General features: G+C 40.1%; 9 protein-coding genes across 9 annotated transcripts; 4 read left to right on the top strand and 5 right to left on the bottom strand.

Annotated features, from left to right (window-relative positions):
* Positions 1-79: 79 nt before the first annotated feature.
* Positions 80-817, top strand: SJAG_02069 (SRR1 family protein; the record flags this gene model as incomplete). Its single annotated transcript, XM_002173252.1, has 1 exon — positions 80-817. One exon carries the CDS (start codon positions 80-82, stop codon positions 815-817), a length of 738 nt encoding a protein of 245 aa, XP_002173288.1.
* Positions 759-3,670, bottom strand: SJAG_05253 (DNA polymerase phi; the record flags this gene model as incomplete). The annotated part of the gene is made up of 2 exons (XM_002173251.1): positions 759-3,416; positions 3,473-3,670. The coding sequence occupies 2 exons, from the start codon at positions 3,668-3,670 to the stop codon at positions 759-761; spliced, it is 2,856 nt and encodes a 951-aa protein (XP_002173287.1).
* An 819-nt stretch (positions 3,671-4,489) lies between these two features.
* On the top strand, positions 4,490-6,032 carry SJAG_02068 (triglyceride lipase-cholesterol esterase; the record flags this gene model as incomplete). Its single annotated transcript, XM_002173250.2, has 4 exons — positions 4,490-4,635; positions 4,684-4,996; positions 5,092-5,829; positions 5,874-6,032. 4 exons carry the CDS (start codon positions 4,490-4,492, stop codon positions 6,030-6,032), a joined length of 1,356 nt encoding a protein of 451 aa, XP_002173286.2.
* A 177-nt stretch (positions 6,033-6,209) lies between these two features.
* SJAG_02067 (ribosomal protein subunit S35) lies at positions 6,210-7,112 on the bottom strand (the record flags this gene model as incomplete). The annotated part of the gene is made up of 1 exon (XM_002173249.1): positions 6,210-7,112. One exon carries the CDS (start codon positions 7,110-7,112, stop codon positions 6,210-6,212), a length of 903 nt encoding a protein of 300 aa, XP_002173285.1.
* A 549-nt stretch (positions 7,113-7,661) lies between these two features.
* On the bottom strand, positions 7,662-9,134 carry SJAG_02066 (SAGA complex subunit Spt8; the record flags this gene model as incomplete). Its single annotated transcript, XM_002173248.1, has 1 exon — positions 7,662-9,134. One exon carries the CDS (start codon positions 9,132-9,134, stop codon positions 7,662-7,664), a length of 1,473 nt encoding a protein of 490 aa, XP_002173284.1.
* A 235-nt stretch (positions 9,135-9,369) lies between these two features.
* On the bottom strand, positions 9,370-10,421 carry SJAG_02065 (TPR repeat protein Oca3/ER membrane protein complex Ecm2; the record flags this gene model as incomplete). Its single annotated transcript, XM_002173247.1, has 5 exons — positions 9,370-9,549; positions 9,603-9,801; positions 9,850-9,995; positions 10,047-10,190; positions 10,245-10,421. The coding sequence occupies 5 exons, from the start codon at positions 10,419-10,421 to the stop codon at positions 9,370-9,372; spliced, it is 846 nt and encodes a 281-aa protein (XP_002173283.1).
* Positions 10,422-11,146: 725 nt separating this feature from the next.
* SJAG_02064 (atypical/ABC1/ABC1-B protein kinase) lies at positions 11,147-13,400 on the top strand. Its single transcript, XM_002173246.2, has 3 exons — positions 11,147-11,787; positions 11,901-12,883; positions 12,972-13,400. Exons 1-3 carry the CDS (start codon positions 11,275-11,277, stop codon positions 13,243-13,245), a joined length of 1,770 nt encoding a protein of 589 aa, XP_002173282.2. The 5' UTR covers positions 11,147-11,274; the 3' UTR covers positions 13,246-13,400.
* SJAG_02063 (rab geranylgeranyltransferase escort protein) lies at positions 13,337-16,777 on the top strand. The gene is made up of 2 exons (XM_002173245.2): positions 13,337-13,547; positions 13,586-16,777. The coding sequence occupies exons 1-2, from the start codon at positions 13,483-13,485 to the stop codon at positions 14,886-14,888; spliced, it is 1,368 nt and encodes a 455-aa protein (XP_002173281.1). The 5' UTR covers positions 13,337-13,482; the 3' UTR covers positions 14,889-16,777.
* SJAG_02062 (hypothetical protein) lies at positions 14,876-16,821 on the bottom strand. The gene has a single exon (XM_002173244.2). It carries the CDS (start codon positions 16,683-16,685, stop codon positions 15,069-15,071), a length of 1,617 nt encoding a protein of 538 aa, XP_002173280.1. The 5' UTR covers positions 16,686-16,821; the 3' UTR covers positions 14,876-15,068.
* Positions 16,822-17,259: the final 438 nt, after the last annotated feature.

Below are 17,259 nucleotides of genomic sequence, written 5' to 3'. Positions count from 1 at the left end.
AGATAACTTTATACTTTGCGAAAGGAAACACGAGTTTACCCTCGTATAAAACTTTGTACACGTTTGAGCTCTCATTTGCATGGACTTCGTCGTCGTAACTCGTTCAAACAAACGATGCCTTAGAAGGAAAAAAGGGCAGCTCAATTCCTGCTCCCCGACGGCTCAGTCAAGTCGAAACAAGAATGACATAGAAATATGGACAACTCAAAAGCTTAAAGAAAAATTACAACGTGTGGATGAACTGCTCGAAAACTCAAAATTTTGGAAACAGTTGTCACCTAATTTTACAGAAAAGGTACAGGACGTTATACCAACTCGTAATCACTGTTTGGTTCTCGGTCTTGGACGAATTCATACGACGACAGCTTCTCTACAGCTGTCTTTGCTGTTAAAGATAATTCGTATTTTTGAAATTAAGGAAACGAATGTAAGATTCTATGATCCAGTATTTGAAAAGGATGACATTTCTTTCCTCGAAGAATTTGGCTTCGAAGTTTTAAAACACTCACCAAAGACTGAGAAGCTCGAAGATACACTGCTTTACATGCCTCACTGTCCTACGAATTTGTACGAACAATGGGTGTCAGTATTTCAGCCAGACTGGTCGGACTTCGTTTTGTGTGGAAACGATTTATCCATGTACGTTGACACTCGGCCATCAAAAGAAGTCAAAGCACAATATCCAACAATTTTTGAGGTATGCAGCAATAATGTTTTTGATAAAATATGCTTTCCGAAGTTTGAGGAAGTATATGCTTTCAATGACCTTGCTCTTCAGTTTTGGAAGGGGCTTCCTGAGAAACAGTCGACTTCGTAGAATTTTGTTTTGCCTTAGTTCTCTGTTGCACACCCCAATTGACAAATTCGTGGAAAATAGACGCGTTCAATTGATTCTTTTGGGGGTTTTGAATCCATTTCTTAAACGTGTCTGCATACACTTCAATGCCTCGTTCAAGTGCAGTAGCATCGTCTGCGAATAGCTTCATGAGTAATTGTGATATAGATGAAGCACTGGCAGCAAGAGAAGCCTTCTTAGAACAAACATTGTGAATTTGTTCAAGTAACGTAATGAGTACATTGGAGTCCAGTTTACAGTTTTCGAAGTGAAGACGTGTCAAACGGTTGCGCAAGATAGACTGTCCTTTTTCTTCCAGAACCTTGAACTTTGTTTTTTGCATCATCTGTGTAAGAGGAAGCAAGAACTGGAGACACAAGGGATTCGTCGTTTGAGTCTTCATATACAAGTCAACCAAATCGAGTACCTTTGTCTTAAACACGACCATTTGCTGAACAGTCTCCAATGCTTGCTTGCGCTGATTTTTGTTGGAAGCCTTCTTGCGTTCTCTGAAAACATCAGCAATCTTTTCATCAAGTGCGAGCATTTCCTCGTCGTTCATGAGTTCCTCCTCAGAACTTTCATCCTCATTTGCTTTAGCATTGGCTTCCTGCATCAATGCGTCCAACTTTGCTTCAAGCTCCTCATCTGCAGATGCATCATCAGCAGAAACCATTTCCCAATCACTTTCTTGTTCATCTTGTGATTCGTTTGAAAATTGGTCCTCGTCTTCGAAGTCATCTTCGTCCTGGTCTTCATCGACATTCTCAAAGACACCATCAGTATTTTTTGCACTTTCACGGGAAAGGAGGACATCGCAAATCAGTTGAATAGATTTTTCGTTCATATCTTGAGCGAACGATGAAAAGAGAAGATCAACCAACTTCCTGAGTAAAGCAGAAGAACGCGAAAGGAATGAGAGCATAACTTCCGTAAGAATTTCAGGTACAGTAGGTTCATCTGCATGTGAATGACGTTTACTTGACTTGGAAAACACTCGTTGGTAACAGACATCAAGATCCTCCAACACGGAAACAGAGTCAGCGTCGCCAGCGTACACTTGGAGGAGGACTAAAGAATACAAAAAGCTGAATGCTTGCAGCTGTTGTTGATCTGTTTTGCTTTTCTTCAGTTTTTTGTCTATTTTGTGTAGAATACCGAGTGCATTGTTCTTTACCTCAATTAGGCTTTCATCAAGTTTGAAGAATAAATCATACTTCTTCGTTTTTTCTGTCGAAAGTAGGTCAGTTAAAACAACGCTGGGCCAATTGACTGCTGTAATCTCGTCAGGCTGATCCTTTGCAGTACGTAAAGAACTAAGATAGCCCAAAGCAGACATAAGTCGACCGATAAACATATTGTGTATGGACTCGTTAGAGACCTTCAAACCGTCCGTGACAAAGTAACCGTAAACCGCAAAGATGTGCAAAACCTTTTTAATCCATGTTGGGTGCTTCATTGACTTGTTGTTTCTCAAAATACCCAAAACAGTGTCAGCGGCACGCTGGCAACGAATTTCAAATGCCTTCTCATCCATTTCTTCATCCTTGGGAATTTCCTTAATGAAACCAATAAGCAAGTCTAAGATGGAGTTCATACCATCTTCGTCGGCTAAGGGGAGGATGTGTTCAACAAGCTTGTTGTTTGTCAAACGGTCAAAATTCGGTGAGCCATTCACACCCATTAAGTGAGATACAATGGGAAAAGCAAGATTAGGGTGCTTCTGCACAACTTTTTCAATCTTTGTAGCTAAACGTTTGGCTGCTCTATGAAGGTAACGATCTTCAGCACTCAGGTGATTAATGAAACAGCGCATAAAGTTCTTGGAGAACAGTATATTGATTTTGTCAGTGTTTGCTGTGTTCATAGCCAGCTCCGTAATACGAAATCCCCAAAACTTCCGTTCGAGGGAGGAAGTAAGGGAAAACATTCCTTCATCAATAACCACCTTCCACAAATCATCAAAAGATGCAATGTCTTTTGGCGCAGCAGAAGTGTCGTCAAAAACAGCGAGAATATACGTCCAGGCAAGATGAAGCTTTTTTGACCATACGCCAGTCTGTGCATGTTCTTCGGTGTCAGACTGACGCATCACTTTAGAAAGTGTCGCCAAGTTGGATTTATGTAAAGGATGTTCAGGAGTCCAACCTGCATTAGGAATTGGGATAGTTGTAAAATTCGAGGGTAATTTCTGTAATGCAAGATAAAGTGCAACTCCATCAGGGGTCTTTGATATATTTACATTCTGGAGCAACTCATTCATTGCCTCAACCACTTTTGTACCAAAGTCAAAATTTGGGACTTGTTCAACAATAGCACAAAGAACATAAAAGCAAGTTTCCCTCAGCCAGTTTCGTTTTTGTGAAAGCTGAACCAGAAGGTCTATAACTCGCTTGCAATCCTCATAAGTGCAACTTTTGCGTTCTAGTACTTTGGCGAGGACAACAGATTGGAGGCCGAAGAGCATGCCAAAAAAGTATTCCCGCTCTTCTTGTCCTTTTAGATTGCCTCTTGGAGTGTTGTGCTTCTCAATTAAATCAAGTATTTGAGCAGCTGTAATTTTTTCCTCACGAAGCAATAACTGCAGCGCGTTAGCTGGTTGAATTGCGGTTCAAAAACAGTAAATTATATTCTTACCTCTGTGAGAGCAACAGAGAATCCTAAACGGGCGCTTTCTCGTCCACTTGAGATACCTTTTGTTAAACGATTTAAAGCATACTCCAATTCAGCTTCATTTGATATAGAATCCAGCAGCCTTTCAGCTGCCATCAGTCTAGTGTTTTTTTCATTAGAAGCTAGCTTAGTAAAAAGCTCCAATTGAGCTTTAGTAGCCATTTTTTTTGTGAAAGTCAATGCAACTGGAGGGAAGAGGTGAGTCTGGTGAAGTGAAACATATATAGTGAATAAAAACAATATGACAGTCTTATAGTAAATTACCAATAAAAGAAGATGAGTTAACACGTTATTGAATTATGTTCTTTCCTTGTCAATTGCATATTATCGTAAAGCTTCTACAGCGTGTTTTTACTGACGAATTGAAATTAAAGTAAAACATAACAAAGAAAGTTTCGAGACAGCAGCCAAGCGAACTTGAAGTCAACCGGGTATTGTATTTGTATTGTTGTTTGATAATAAGTTGACAACTTTAAATAGTACTTTTTATTTTTGTTTAAGACTATTTGCCCAATAACTTTTGAAGACACAATATGAATTGGAAAACTTGATAAGCAACTTATTTCAGTTTCAATGGGAGCCAACGTTAGTATAGCAACCTTGACGTTTTTATGTGAGCGAAAACTAGCTGTTTTTATTGGCAAATTTGAAACCTTTGGTTTTGCTTATTGTACCACTCAACTTAACACTTCTTATTCAATTCCGTTAACTATATTTCATTCTCCATTTTGTTCTCTTTCAAAAGTTAAGTTGTTAGATCCGTCTACTACCCGCATTTCAAAAGTCGCCCCAAAATTGATTGGTCCTTTTGTTACTCATAGAATGGAAGAAACTTTGAATTCGTTATCAATAACGGTTAATATTCTTTTACTTAACTTCAGAGCATGTGGTAAAAACGGTTGAGCCATTATACCCATGCCTTCTACAGAAGAGTTAATTCATTATTACTACTCGTAAGCCTATTTGCCTCCCTTTACCAACATGTCTCTAATAAAGATGCTTTTTGGTAGGGAGAACTGGTTTCTCGTTTTAGTCCTTATATTAGTCGGACTGGAGCAGGGAATCCGAATTGCTACGATTTTGCTACCTAATCGTATTCGATTATGGTTTTATAACAAATCACAAAGGTTTAAACATTTGTCCTTAATAAACAAAATACTAACGATTGAGAACAGATTATATTTATGGGTTTTTCCGGAATTGATGTGTGATGGAATGGTTGGAGCAATGTGTTCTGCAAAAGACACGGTTGATCTTTGCGGAATTCATGGTTATGCAGTTGAAGAGCATTTTATCCGTACGAGTGATGGATACTTACTCTGCTTGCATAGAATTATGCCGAAGATTAAACCGAAACAGTCTCCCAGTCCCCGGCCGCCAATACTGTTTGTGCACGGACTTATGATGAATTCAGAAGTGTGGGTTACAAATATGAAAAGAAAAAATAACTTGCCTTTAGTCATGTGTGACGAGGGTTACGATGTATGGGTACGTGATTAATGCTAGAAAGGAAATTTCATTTGGAAATAACTCTAAATGAATATCAATAATACCTGAAACCATTCGGTGTACTGACCCTTCAGCTCGCCAATCTTCGAGGAAATAAGTACAGCAAAAAGAACAGTCGTTATCCTTCAGAGAAAAAGGATTTCTGGGACTTTTCGTTGGATAATTACATTGTTTTCGATATCCCAGCGTCAATAGACTATGTGCTTTCAGTAACTAACAGGGACAAAATTAATCTTGTTGGTTTCTCACAAGGTTCTATTATTCTACTGGCTGCGATGTCGATGCATCCGCATTCGTACAAATCGGTGAATGCATTACTTGCTTTTGCTCCTACTATATCTCCGAAATACTATCAGTCAAAAATTGTTCAAGCTATTATGAACGCAAATTCACAATTTCTCTTTTTGTTATTTAGTCGAAAATCTCTGTTGGCATCTGTAACATTTTGGCAGGCTGTTCTTTACCCTCCTGTATTTGCAAAAATAATCGATCTTTCATTGAATTTTTTGCTTGACTGGTCAAGCAAAAATATTAATGATGAACAAAAAGTTGTTTCTCTTTCGCACCTATACTCTTTTACCTCTGTTAAGGCTTTTATTCATTGGACGCAAATTGTACGAAGCAAAGTAATTCAGATGTTCGATGACAACCCAGGTCCTCAAACAAGTTATTATACGAACTTGAATCGGATTGCTCGCTATCCTGTTGAGAATATAAAATTACCGATTTTAACCGTTTACGGAGCCAGCGATTCCCTTGTAAACATCGATGTACTCAAGACTGTTGGTGACCATTTTGAGGATTTCATCAAGGCAAGTACTTGCGCTCGAGACTGACGTATAACTAACAGGAACAGGTACCAAACTATGAAGAGTTGGATCTCTTGTTCGGACGAAACTGCTATGAGGATGTATACAAACCAACGCTTGAAAAGTTCAATGAAATTGCACGCCCGCAATCTAGCAGTTCTGCATCGACAAGTTCAAGCAAGGCAGCGCGAAAAGTGATTGCCTGAGTGGGTAATCATCTACCATTTGTCGTACTCACATCACTTTTGCTACATCGTCTTTTGTAATCTTAATTATCTTCGCTTTTTTGTACCATAAATGAATGTAAATTTATTAAGCAAGCGTTACGCTGTATTCCAATCCAAGTCGTTATGTACGAATCTGTGTTGCATACTGTCCCTTACTCAGAATACCTTCTTCTTCCTCCGCACATACAAGCTACCGTCGATGTCACGCTTCCAGACATCTCCGGAAGAGATATCACGCATACGGTAGATGCGGTGACTCTTCATAAATGGTGACTTTTCAACAAGTTTCGTGGGTTCGTAAGTGGCATCATTACAAGAGGCTTTTGTGCTAACAGCGGCCTCTGCAGAAGCCAATAATTCACTTAAGGGAGGCCATCCAAGCTCCTTAGCAGCGTCTTTTGTCGTGTATGGTTCATTTTCTGGTAGTACTTTCCATCTCTGGACCATCGTTGTTTTTACGGCAATGTCATTATCGTCATTGAATTGAATTTCCTCTCGTTTCTGGCAAGCATTAAGCATTTTCTCCATTACTCGAGAGTAGCTTTCGAGAACCGGAGTACCGTTGTTTCCCCAAGACTCATTGATACGAGCTAATTTCACAATTGCCTCAACACGTTGAGGACAGGTTTTATATTCTTTTGCTAGCTTCTCCAAGCTATCACCCTTTGAATACTTTTCATAAATTTTCTGTCGAAGCAGATGAGAGAGCGGTTTTGCGGGATGAAAGAGAGGGTTTAAGGGAAATGGTGCACTTGAATTACGCGAGAACCCAATGTTTGTGCTCTTGTTGTGATACGCTTTTTTCACTTCCGGGCTCGAAAGCCACTCAACCATTTTTCGTCGTAAATGATGAGACCGTACAGAAGGAGATAATGACTCATCGGGGATATGGACAGGTGATACATCATTATAAGCGATAGAAATACGGGGAATTGAATGCTCCATAGACTCTTCTGAGAACTCGTTCTCTGGGTTCTCCGGTAAGTTAGATTGAATAGCAGCGGTGGACGATAATCGGTTTACAATTTTCACAACCTTTTGAAACCGAACAGACAACATCGCTTAGTAAAAATTAAGTCAATTAAGGTGTTTTATATACACAAACATATACCGAGATTAGTAGCAAAGTACAAATAGGAAATCGAAAAAGACCCAAAAGAAACAGAATTTGTGACAAGCGAAATGAACAAAGGAGGATTCAACGTTGAACCGTTTATTTCATACTAAGCAGGGAAAGTCTGATTTCATCCCAGGAACTTTTTATTGGTGGTGTTGTTTCGTGTAACAAAACGTCCTAGCGGTAGTGGATGTTGGGGTATGGTATAGATAAGTTCGCAGTAAGTGAAGACAGAAGAGGATTCAGAAACAAAGGAAAGTTTTTGGTATCCAGTAGAAGTTCGTTATTGTAAAAGAGAGTAGCTGTTGTTGTTTATGAAGACCAGAAATAGCAGGAGAAGATATTTCAGACTCTTTATTCACCAGCATATGACAACTTGGCATACGAGACAACCAAGTAAATATATGACGGCTTTAGTATCAAAAAGAAAATAAACTTTCAGATTGTGAAAATGACTTTGGTTCTCGTAGCTTGATTTTTACGACTTTTGTTTACGGGTTAGAATTAATAACGTAACCCAGTAGCGCCTCAGTCGTAGTGCCTTCCCAACCTCTGTTTCCGCTTGCTGAAATCATAAACCGGCAAGAAGGTTCAGTAAATATAGTACTAACAAGACCGCCATGATGTCCGGATATAATCAAAAAATTAATACCTGAAGTTTTCTGTAGATCGTATAATCTAACATTGTCGTATGAGCCAGTAACGAGATAGCGTCCATTCGGTGTGGGACACACGGCAGACACCGGGCCAGAATTAGCAGGCATACGCAAAACCCGGACAGGTTCTTTCGGTCCATGCACATTAAACTCTTCCACAATACCATTCCGACGGCCCACAAAAATGGAGTTGCCATCTACAGCCCAAGAAGCTGACATTGCCCATGGCGGCACACCTTTGGGGACTGGATATTTTGATATTACATTTGGTTGCCGTTGGTCCCACAAGGCCAATATACCATCAATGTAAAGTGAGTAGAAAACATTTCCTTCCTCCTGTTTTTCTGGTGTGTTTTCATCGTTAGAGACGGTAACTTGGTTTTTGTCGTCCTTAGATAAAGGCTCTTTTTCTTCGTCTTTCTGTTTTGCTTCTTCTTCACCGAACAGCGATTCACATGGACTGCGGGAAACGGGACTTCCAAACAAGCTTTCCATATCATCAGACTCGGTACCCGTGATGGTGCCAGGAACGGGTCGATATTGGATGTGAGACACTTGTCCACTGTCTGCTGAAAAGGTAGCCTTAACATTACCAGTTTCAAGATCCCATAAATGCACATCACGATCCCAACTGCCACTAAGCACGCTACGCTCCTCGGAATGAAGAGTTAAAATGGAGACCGGCGCAGTGTGCTTCTTAAGAGAAGTGATGGGATAACCCTCTTGATGTCTTGTTGAGTACATAATAATATCACCATTGTTTACGCCCGAAAGAGCCCAAAGGCCTTGAGTGTGGACGGCCAAACTGTAAACAGGTGAAGGTTTGTCGACCTCGTAACCATTCGTAAAATAGTTCAATAAGACACCCGCATTGACAATTGTATCAACGAATGGATGTTTTTGAGCCACTGTAAGTGGTAATTGACCATTCACGCTGGCAGCAAAATCATATTTCCGAATATAACCGTCTTCACCACCGGTGAACAGCCATCGCAAACCGGATGTAAAAGCACAGGCATTAATGCTCGTAGCCATTGGAATGGCTACAGTAGGTGTGATATCGTAAGAACTCGCTTGAACCGCCTTCTCTCGAAATTCTCGAATAGGATCTTCCAGTTCATTGACTCCAGTTTCTAATAATTCCTGTAAATTGCTGCTTTCTAGCTCATCTTCTTCATTTTCTGCATCTATATCAATTTCTTCTTCTTCCTCGACCTTTTCTTCAGGCAGTTCCTCCATGGGCTCATCTTCCTCCATTTCAACATCATCGTCCTCTAAAAGCCCTAATTCCACTTCAGACTCATCCATGGTACTCTAAAGCAAGTCTTTTGACAATGGAAACACTTTACTATTCAAGAGAATAGTGTTTTGTATGACAAAAAGCCTTAGATGCCTTGGATCTGTTTCAGAGGAACTAAACGTGTTACCGCAGTGCAGTGATCGTTACGGAGTGACACGAGTAATACAATTAGAATTCTAAAAGCAGTGGCATGGTGTCCCTTATACCGTAAGTTGTTACCACTGCTTGTTTAATTTCGGTCTTTTATTTTTGTTGCTGTTGCTTCACAAGAGGATCTTCAAGCGACTCGAGTTTTTTCGTCGCTAAGGCACGAAGTCGTTCAACACTCTTATCATCCAAGAGGGGAGATGAGTTATCCTTCTCTAGTCTGTAGTCAAGCTTCTTCTTTTCCGAGCGCGAAAGATTCAGTATTTTATCCGAACACTAGAGACATAATGTTAGCAAAAACAAAATAACATCTTCCATTTAATGCGTACCGTTTTTACACCGAGCCATCCATGAACAAAAGCATCGCAAAGTTCTACAGCTCTGCAATAATGTTTCAGAGCGGTGTAGAGTTCTCGAAGTTGTGCGCTAGAAATCGCCAAGAGCGTGTCACCCAGTGCAGCGAACAAACGAGGTTCAAAGGGCTGCAATAAAAGCATCTCTTCATAACAGTACTTTGCTTTAGAGTAGCTAGAACATCAACGTTAGCTTCTGGTATATCCGCATTGAAATGCTTACTCTTCGGTTTCCGTGTAAACATCAGCAAGCTCAGCCCACGCCTCAAGATCATTGTAATAAATGTCTAAGTAAGTGACCAATTCCTTTACAAATTCATCTGTCCGGCCACACGAGCGAAGAAGAGCTATTCGACGCTTCTTGATAAACTGAACAAGTAATGTGAGATACCACCCCGAGGCAAACAAGGCAAAACTTACAACGTTGTTAGGGTCCTCTTTCAATTGTCGATCATAATAAGCAAAAGCATCCTTTTCACCACTTGTCGCTTCAAGAAACATGCCATAGAGACCCTTCACTCTTGGTGAACCATAGAACTTGTCATTCAGAATAGAATAGCAGTACTAATAACGCAGTGTGTTAGTATCTAACTTTTTCTACAAGCAGGAGACTCGAACCTTTGCTAACACTTGATCATCTACAGTTAAAGCAGCGAGAAACACTTTTTCATAAACATCGTGTATTTCGTCTCCATAAACTCTATAGAGACCCACAGAGTTCTGTTCAGCATAGAGCTTCAAAATAGCCTCTGGTTTGTCATCGGAAAGTTTTAATATGCTAGTAGATTGTGTCATTCTCGTTTAAAACCTAACTATGGTAAGGAGAGAAGGAAAACGAAAAGGAGGTCGGTAGCTCGGTTTCGATTCGGATTTTAAAAGATATTGCAAATTCTTAGTTTATCATCAGTGTTATTCGTTCTCGGTTGTAAAACAGAATGAGTGGCTATTTATTGGATTTAAGCTTAATCATGTTTGTGACATAGGCATAAGCAAAAGTCTATTATAAAAAACGCATTTTACTGTAAAAAAAAGGTCTTCGCATATATTTTACAGTCTCATTTAAGACAGTCGCCAAAGTCCTAGTTTTCTTTTTTTTTTTTTTTTTTTTGAATTAATTATATAAAACAGTATTACAAAAATGCAATGCTTTCGATAATGCTGCCTGGAAATACGTATAATATAAAAAAGATGAATAAAGTCTATTGTTAAACGTAGTTATATCGTATGCTTTTTGAGTTACAAATAAGTCGTATTGTTAGTTGAAAGCAATATCTTCTCTCAAGCAAACGTTCATAAACAGTTTTAATGTTATCATTCTCTTAAACACTAACGGAATGCCACTTTTTGAGAGTGCATCCCCATATATATATGCGTTTTTGTTCTTGTTCTTTTGTTCATTTAACGAGTTTCGAATGCATTTTCTGATAAGAAGCAATAACATTAAGTTTTAGCACAATGAATTTGTTACAGTTACTTAACCTTATATTCCTTACAATTAGCATCCAAGCCTTATAATAAATCTCTTCTTTGGCAATTATCTCCAGACATGTATTTAGAGCTCTTAATGAACCTTCCTCTGTAATCTAATAAAACTATACACGCATAAATCTCCCTCTATATGAACTCAAAAGACTAAAGCACTTTAGAAATGAAGTTTATTACTGAATTTTGTTTTTTCACAGGAGCCCAACAGTATCAGTTTGTTACCAACACCATTGTTATTAAACCCCAAGAAATCATGTTTAGTAGGCTTTTTCGGCATCAATCGTTCAGAAAAAGCTTCTCGGAAAATATTAGAAGATTCAGTTTTCGTTCAAGGTACAATGGCTCCAACAGAACGCGATTTTCCAGGAAGAACGTAACGGTTGGAGTAGGAGTCACCTTAGTTGCATCTGCAGTGCTCGTAGACTTTGATCCTATAAAACATGCAGGAGTCTCTTCATTACGTGCTTATCGTGTTGTATATACGGGATTTGTTTGTTTCTCAGACTACAAAAAGGTCCTTACCGACAAGTACGAAACTCCCGAAGATAGAAAACACGCACTTAGTCGCTGTCATCTGCGATGCGCAAAACGGACCCTAAAAGTGTTTGAAGAAAATGGTGGCATTTATATCAAAGTCGGCCAGCATCTGTCCGTTATGGACTACATTATTCCAAAGGTAAGCCATCTTGAACCCCTTGAGCGTTTCAGGTTAGCTTGTAAAATTCGCATGACATTTACGAGTAATTACGGTTGCCATCTATGACTAAACAATAACTGACTTTATTCTAGGAATGGACTGAAACGTTAATACCCTTACAAGACCAATGCCCGATGACTTCCGTCCAAGATTTAGACAAGCTTTTTTTTAAGGACACGGGAAAGCACATAGATGAGTATTTTGAATACTTTGATCCAAAACCCGTTGGCGTCGCAAGCCTCGCGCAAGTACACAAAGCAAAGCTTAAAAACAATGGACAGCTCGTAGCCGTCAAAATTCAACATCCACCTGTAAGTGAGTTTTGTGCCTTAGATCTTTCTATGACACGTTGGGTTTTTAAAGCCATCAAGTACTTCTTCCCAGACTATAACTTGTTCTGGATCTCCGATGAGATTGAAAAAACCTTGCCCCAAGAGCTTGACTTTACAATGGAGGCTAAGAATGCCCAACGCACTCGTGACCATTTTGCGAAAATAAAAACAGCACTTTACATTCCTGAAGTGGTATGGGCCGATAATAGAATTTTGGTTATGGAATTCGTTAAAGGATCCCGCATTGATGATATGAACTTTTATGATACTCACGACGTCTCCCGTGAACAAGTCTCGCTGGAGCTTTGTCACATCTTTAACGAAATGATTTTTGGCAAGGGTGGCCATTTACATTGTGATCCACATGGCGGTAATGTGTTTATACGCGAGAAGCCAAAGCATTCTTCTTCTCCTCGTAATTTTGAAATTGTGCTTCTTGATCATGGTCTTTATCGCGATATCCCATTGCAATTACAAAGAGATTACGCACGGATGTGGTTGAGTATCATTAACTTTGACGAAACTAGTTTGCGATATTATGCCAAAAAAGTCGCCAATGTAGATGATGCAAAGTTCAGCATCTTTGCTTCTGCTATAACAGGTCGTGATTACAAAGCCATAAAGGAACACCGAATTTCTAGTCGTCGTGGGCTTGAAGAAAGAGATCGACTGCTAAAAGCTCTTGATCAAACAGACTTGCTTGGTAAAATCATTCAATTATTAAGCGATGTTCCACGTACTGTGTAAGTTGATATACAATGGGCAATTATCATCGCCTTTATTTTCATGTTACATGGTCGCTTCAAAAAAACCTACTAACATTAATTCTAGATTACTTTTAATGAAAACAAATGACCTAGTGAGGTCATTGGATGACAACCTCCAGACTCGTTCTGGCCCCGAAAAACTGTTTCTTATCATGGCTCGATACTGTCTACGTACAGTTCATGAAGAAGACATGGAGAAGATTACTCAACAAAGTAAGCACCAGTATTACCCTTCTACGATCCTCAAAAAGCTTGGCTGCAGCGTTCGTTACTGGTTTGGGTGTTTACGATATCTTATGCTCGAAAATTACTTTTACTATAAAAACTTGTACTTCTAAGTTGTTTGCTTTTTTTTGAAATCCTATTTATCAAAAAGCCCAAGGGCCAACCCTATTCCATAACTAATATACATTCTTTTCACCTTCCGTACACATTTATTGAATTGCTCACTTGAATGGCTGGATGTCGCATTTTCTCATTCCAGCTCCCCATTTCGGGACCGCAATTGGTACTTCGTAGCTGGTCACCAGCTCCTCTAAAAACTTAGTCCTAAAACATTAATACATCGATCACAGATGGAAGAACACAAATTTGACGTTATCATTATTGGTACAAATCTTGCAAACTCGATCTTGGCAGCGTATGCACCTTTTCGTTGAAAGAAGACTAACGAGTTAGTGCATGCTCATGGGAAGGCCAAAAAGTACTCCATATTGACAAGAATCCTTTTTATGGTGAATTAGATGGCTCTTTGGCTTTACATGATCTTTTAAAGCTGTCAGATTCTTGCTCATCAAGTAATAAATTTCCTTTTGCCAATTTTGATAGCGAATACTCAAAGCTACGAAGCATTCATGTACAGGTTTACAACTCTGAAGAACTTCTAGCCGCAAAGAGCATTTCTATTCAGCTGATACCACGGGCTCTATTTGCTTCTGGCGACCTAATTAAACTTTTGACTCGCTCTCACATATACAAATACCTTGAACTCAAGCCTGTCTACGCTTCTGAATTGTACTCATACAAGAAAGATTGGCTGAGTGTGCCCGAATCTCGTTCTGATATTTTTACGAACAAGATTCTTGACCTCAAATCAAAGCGGAAAGTAATGCGTTTTGTTACGTTTGTCCTATCCTCCGATCAGGAACCGCACGCAGAGATTTTGGAGCAATATTATGAGCAACCTTTCAAAAATCTTTTGTCAAATCATTTTGGACTATCTCATGAACTTAGAGAATGTGTAATTTACGGACTGTGCCGTTCTTTGAGAGGCGACATTTTAACGAAGGATGCTATCACAATCATCCGTAAGCATATCCAATCTCACGGAATCTATGGAAACTTTTCCATGCTCAAAGCAAAATATGGAACGGGTTCTGAACTGTGCCAGGCTTTCTGCCGTTCAGCAGCCGTTATGGGAGCAACTTACATGCTTTCACAAGAAGTAAGGGGTATCGGTCAAAACACTGTGACACTGGAAAACGGAGAAGTCTTTCATGCCAAGGTTATTATTGACAACAAGATTGAGAAGGGGCCCTCCCTCTTTCGTATCCACCAGAGATGTATTGTTTATAAAGGCGATTGCCGAAAGCTCTTTAAGCAACGAGATGTTTTCCTTAATATGGAAAGTAGCCACTACTCATTTTCTCCAGCTTCTTTGGACGTTACCAACGACGCAAGTGTTCAATGTTTAATTATAGGGCCACAGATGGGTGAATGCCCTCGTGACCACACTATTTGGTATCTTCGCACACTTGAGTCTAGTAATTGTGATGCGGCTCTTTTGCAGGCTGAAAATCTTCTCTTACAACGATGTGATCCTGAGCATCCAACACGATTGATGCAAATGGACATTGAATGCGACGACACTACCTTAATGGACTATGATGCGGCAGTACTTCATGCCCAATCGCAATTCCTTGATTTGTTTGGTAGTCTTGACCACTTTTTAGTGCCAGAAAAAGAAGATGAAGAAGAGTAAACGGTAGAAATCCCTGGAATACAATTGGTTTCTTCATTTACGAACCTTAATTCAACTTGAAAGATAACCAAAAATCTTATTAAATACTAATTCTCTTAGATAAAGAGAAGCTCATGCTTGATAAATAAATTTACGAAGCAGTTGTACAAAAATACCACCTTGCCTGAAAATGAATTTCACCTACTTCATCTTGAAGGGATCATCAGAAATAGGATCGAGGGTAACAATATTTACGCGAGGTCCAACGTAACGTTTGTTAGCTCCGGAGTACCAGTAGATAAGACTGAACAAGAGCACAACAAACAATACAACGCAGGCGTAATTCATGTTCTTAGCAGTGACAGGGCGCATAGTAGGCATAAGGAAGATGACTGACACAAACGCCGTCCAAAGTACGGCGTATGCACCGATAAATACAGAGAACCGTCCAAGATTCCAAGGACCTGGTTTATAACCCAGACGCTTTCCAAAAATAAGTTTACAGGCAATTGGCAAGACATAACTCCAATCCAAGGCGATAGCACAGACACTGAAAATAGCCTCGATGGTTTCCAAGCTTCCAAGACCGATTAGATTAAGAGCGATACAGAAAACGACGTTCAGCCATACGGCAACAAGGGGGGTCGTCGTAGTTTTATTAATTTTGTACCAGTATTTAGAGAAAGGGAGCAAGTCATCGCGAGAGAATGCCCAAATTGTACGAGCATTCGCTTGAATAGCCGTAATTCCCGTAAAATTCAGGATGATGAAACCCAATACTGTGAAGCAAACTGCGCCAGTCTTACCCAAGACGTTAGAGAAGATTTGCGCCACGGGCTGTCCACTAGCTGTGTTAAGGATAGCAGTAACATTGTTGCCCATAGTAAAGGCAAGAACGATGTTGAAACCGGCACCAAGAACATAAGTCAGGGAAAGTGCAATGGCGATAGCACGAGGGGCAAGCACGGCAGCATTCTCAATCTCTTCAGCAATGTGTGCCGTTGCGTCGTAATCCGTCATACACCAAGCAACACTAAGGAAACCAAACAAGAAAGAAAAGCCTCTAGGCGTCCATCCACTGCTAGGGTTCACATCGGCAAACACAAAGCTCGCACTATTGAAGTCCTTACATTTCGCCAGCAAACAGACCACACATGCAATCAGAACTGCCAAATGGAATGCAGCATAGAAACGAGTGATACGGTCAAGCCAGCGGGTCGAGAGCGAGTTGATGAGTCCGTGAAAAACAATCACTGCGGCCATAACACCAACGACATGCTTGTTTGTGGGAACATAAGAGAAATCAGAACCGATAGAGATAGCTGAAAGCAGCATTTGAGCACACGACCAGTCCGTACTACTAACACCTGCAGCCTGTCCTAAAAGATTCAACCATCCAACAACCCATGACACAGCTGGCATATACTTCTTGGGAACCAAGTCTTTACAAGTAAAGTACAGACCACCACTGGTAGGGTATGCTGAAACCAATTCTGCAACTGCCAAAGCGATACACATGCAACCTGCACCGGCAATAATCCAACACCAGACAGCAGAGGGAGCACCTCCTGCTACTAATGGGTATGAGAAAGTCGTCATAACAGTGGCGAACAGTCCGGAAATCGAGAATGCGAACGAAAATGTAGCCCATGTAGAAAATTCTCTCTTAAAAACGGGCTTATAGCCCAATTCTTCTAATCTTCCATTTTCACTTTCCAAGCTGACACTTTTGCTGTCATCAGCGAGCATGCTAGATTTGATCGTGCTTGTGAAAGCCGTTTTCTGCTTAGAGAAGTCATCGACTCGCGTAGACTCCATGTTGAACTTTTTTAAACTACACGCCTTAAACTATATTGTTTTTCAAATGCAGCTCAACCCTTCAGTACAGATTCAATTGGAACACAGCACGAGATCCAAAACTGCGTCCGTGAGGTTGAGGCAGTTTGGCTTTTCTCAGGACCAGCAGTATTTATAGTCTATGGGAAAGGGATGTAGAGATTTAGGGTTTTGGTGGTTATCAAAATGTAGTTTTACTGGACAGAGATTGCTAACCCTAAGCGCTTTCAGGGCAGATCGTCTAAACACGCGAAAAATAAAGTTATATTCAAAACGCGACGCGAAAATGTCACAATGAACGAAATCTCCACTTAAAACGACGATCAAATAGAGAATGCACGGACTCAAGCCTTGCTTACTCATATCATACATTAACAGTTATGTCTGTGAACATGTAATAACGAGATCAATTACAATTTCTGCCAGCCACGCATAGGAAGCGATTACCTATTAGCGAACGAGCACACACCTAACCAACTGCAACTACCAGATTTGCTAATTGCCCCAAATTGCTAATAAACTGACCTGATAGACTAGATAACCGTTAGCAAAACAC

This window comes from Schizosaccharomyces japonicus (genome assembly GCF_000149845.2).
Source record: "Schizosaccharomyces japonicus yFS275 unplaced genomic scaffold supercont5.3, whole genome shotgun sequence".
NCBI lineage: Eukaryota > Fungi > Ascomycota > Schizosaccharomycetes > Schizosaccharomycetales > Schizosaccharomycetaceae > Schizosaccharomyces > Schizosaccharomyces japonicus.
The sequence above is the reverse complement of the archived record's forward strand: the minus strand, read 5'-3'. Positions and strand labels throughout refer to the sequence as shown.

Bases quoted from the DNA above. Each gene is read 5' to 3' on its own strand.
- SJAG_02064 (XM_002173246.2), top strand. From the start codon at position 11,275: ATGAAGTTTATTACTGAATTTTGTTTTTTCACAGGAGCCCAACAGTAT. The intron at 11,788-11,900 runs GTAAGCCATCTT...ACTTTATTCTAG, and splicing joins TGGACTACATTATTCCAAAG to GAATGGACTGAAACGTTAAT. The intron at 12,884-12,971 runs GTAAGTTGATAT...CATTAATTCTAG, and splicing joins AGCGATGTTCCACGTACTGT to ATTACTTTTAATGAAAACAA.
- SJAG_02063 (XM_002173245.2), top strand. From the start codon at position 13,483: ATGGAAGAACACAAATTTGACGTTATCATTATTGGTACAAATCTTGCA. The intron at 13,548-13,585 runs GTATGCACCTTT...CTAACGAGTTAG, and splicing joins GCAAACTCGATCTTGGCAGC to TGCATGCTCATGGGAAGGCC.
- SJAG_02062 (XM_002173244.2), bottom strand. From the start codon at position 16,685: ATGGAGTCTACGCGAGTCGATGACTTCTCTAAGCAGAAAACGGCTTTC.